At 56.4% G+C, this 851-nt stretch overlaps 1 protein-coding gene across 1 annotated transcript in view; it reads right to left on the reverse strand.

The window, feature by feature from the left end:
- LOC125480957 (interferon regulatory factor 9-like) overlaps nt 1–851 on the reverse strand; it is a 4,913-nt gene that overhangs the window by 741 nt on the left and 3,321 nt on the right. Inside the window, exon 6 of the mRNA XM_048594720.1 lies at nt 352–467. Coding sequence (XP_048450677.1) covers nt 352–467 — 116 coding nt within the window. The remainder of the gene's footprint in view (nt 1–351; nt 468–851) is intronic.

Raw genomic sequence — 851 nt, forward strand, 5'->3', positions numbered from 1 at the left:
GATCTGCCGGTTTGCTGGCAAACCGGGCGGGGGGGCGGGGGGGGGCGGGGGGTGCGGGGGGTGGGTGGAGGGAGGTGCAGTTGTTTCTAACCCACAATTGATGACGCTCGTCATGGTCCCATGTCTGAGACCAGCTTCTAATTCCCAATTTAATCATCAAATGTAAATTTCCCCAGATGGCATGTTGCGGTTTTTAACCTGTGAAAACCGATCTCTATCATGGGTCAGTCCCCCTGCTCCCTGTTTGCTGGCAAACCGGACTGACGGTCCCTTCAGGACATTCCTTGCTCCCCCTCAGCCCTGTGACAGACCCCCCCGTGTCCTCCAAACGCAGCGCAGCCCGTTCCTCACCTGCTCCGAGGTCCCCCGGCCCCTGCAGGGGGAGCTGGGCTGTGAGCTCTCCATTCCAACGCTCCCATTCTCTTCCATCTTCACCGTGCTCAGGTCAATGGCACATGACGGGCTTTCTGTCAATCAAGCCCAGCAAAGACAGGTCAGCACTGAGACAGAAGGAGCGAGAGATGACAGAGAGAGACAGACAGAGAGGGAGAGAGACAGACAGGGGGAGAAAGAAGGACATGAGAGAGAGGGTGGTTCAAGGATGGAGGGAAAGAGAGAGACAGAGACAGAGAAAGAGACAGACAGACAGACACTGGCCCATAAAAACACTCCACCCTAATGCCACCCCTCTCATGGACAGATCCTCTCTCCCCAACACAAACTCTCTCTCACTCCCAGCGGCTCCTCAACGACTGCTCTCAATTGCTGCTGGCAGCTTCTCCTCCCACACGAAGAAACCCTGCCCCTGCCATCCTGCAGCCTTCCTATCACATCCTCCATCAATTGCCTTA

Source organism: Rhincodon typus, unplaced genomic scaffold (assembly GCF_021869965.1).
Source record: "Rhincodon typus isolate 14 unplaced genomic scaffold, sRhiTyp1.1 hic_rhity00013568, whole genome shotgun sequence".
In the NCBI taxonomy this organism is placed as follows: Eukaryota; Metazoa; Chordata; class Chondrichthyes; order Orectolobiformes; family Rhincodontidae; genus Rhincodon; species Rhincodon typus.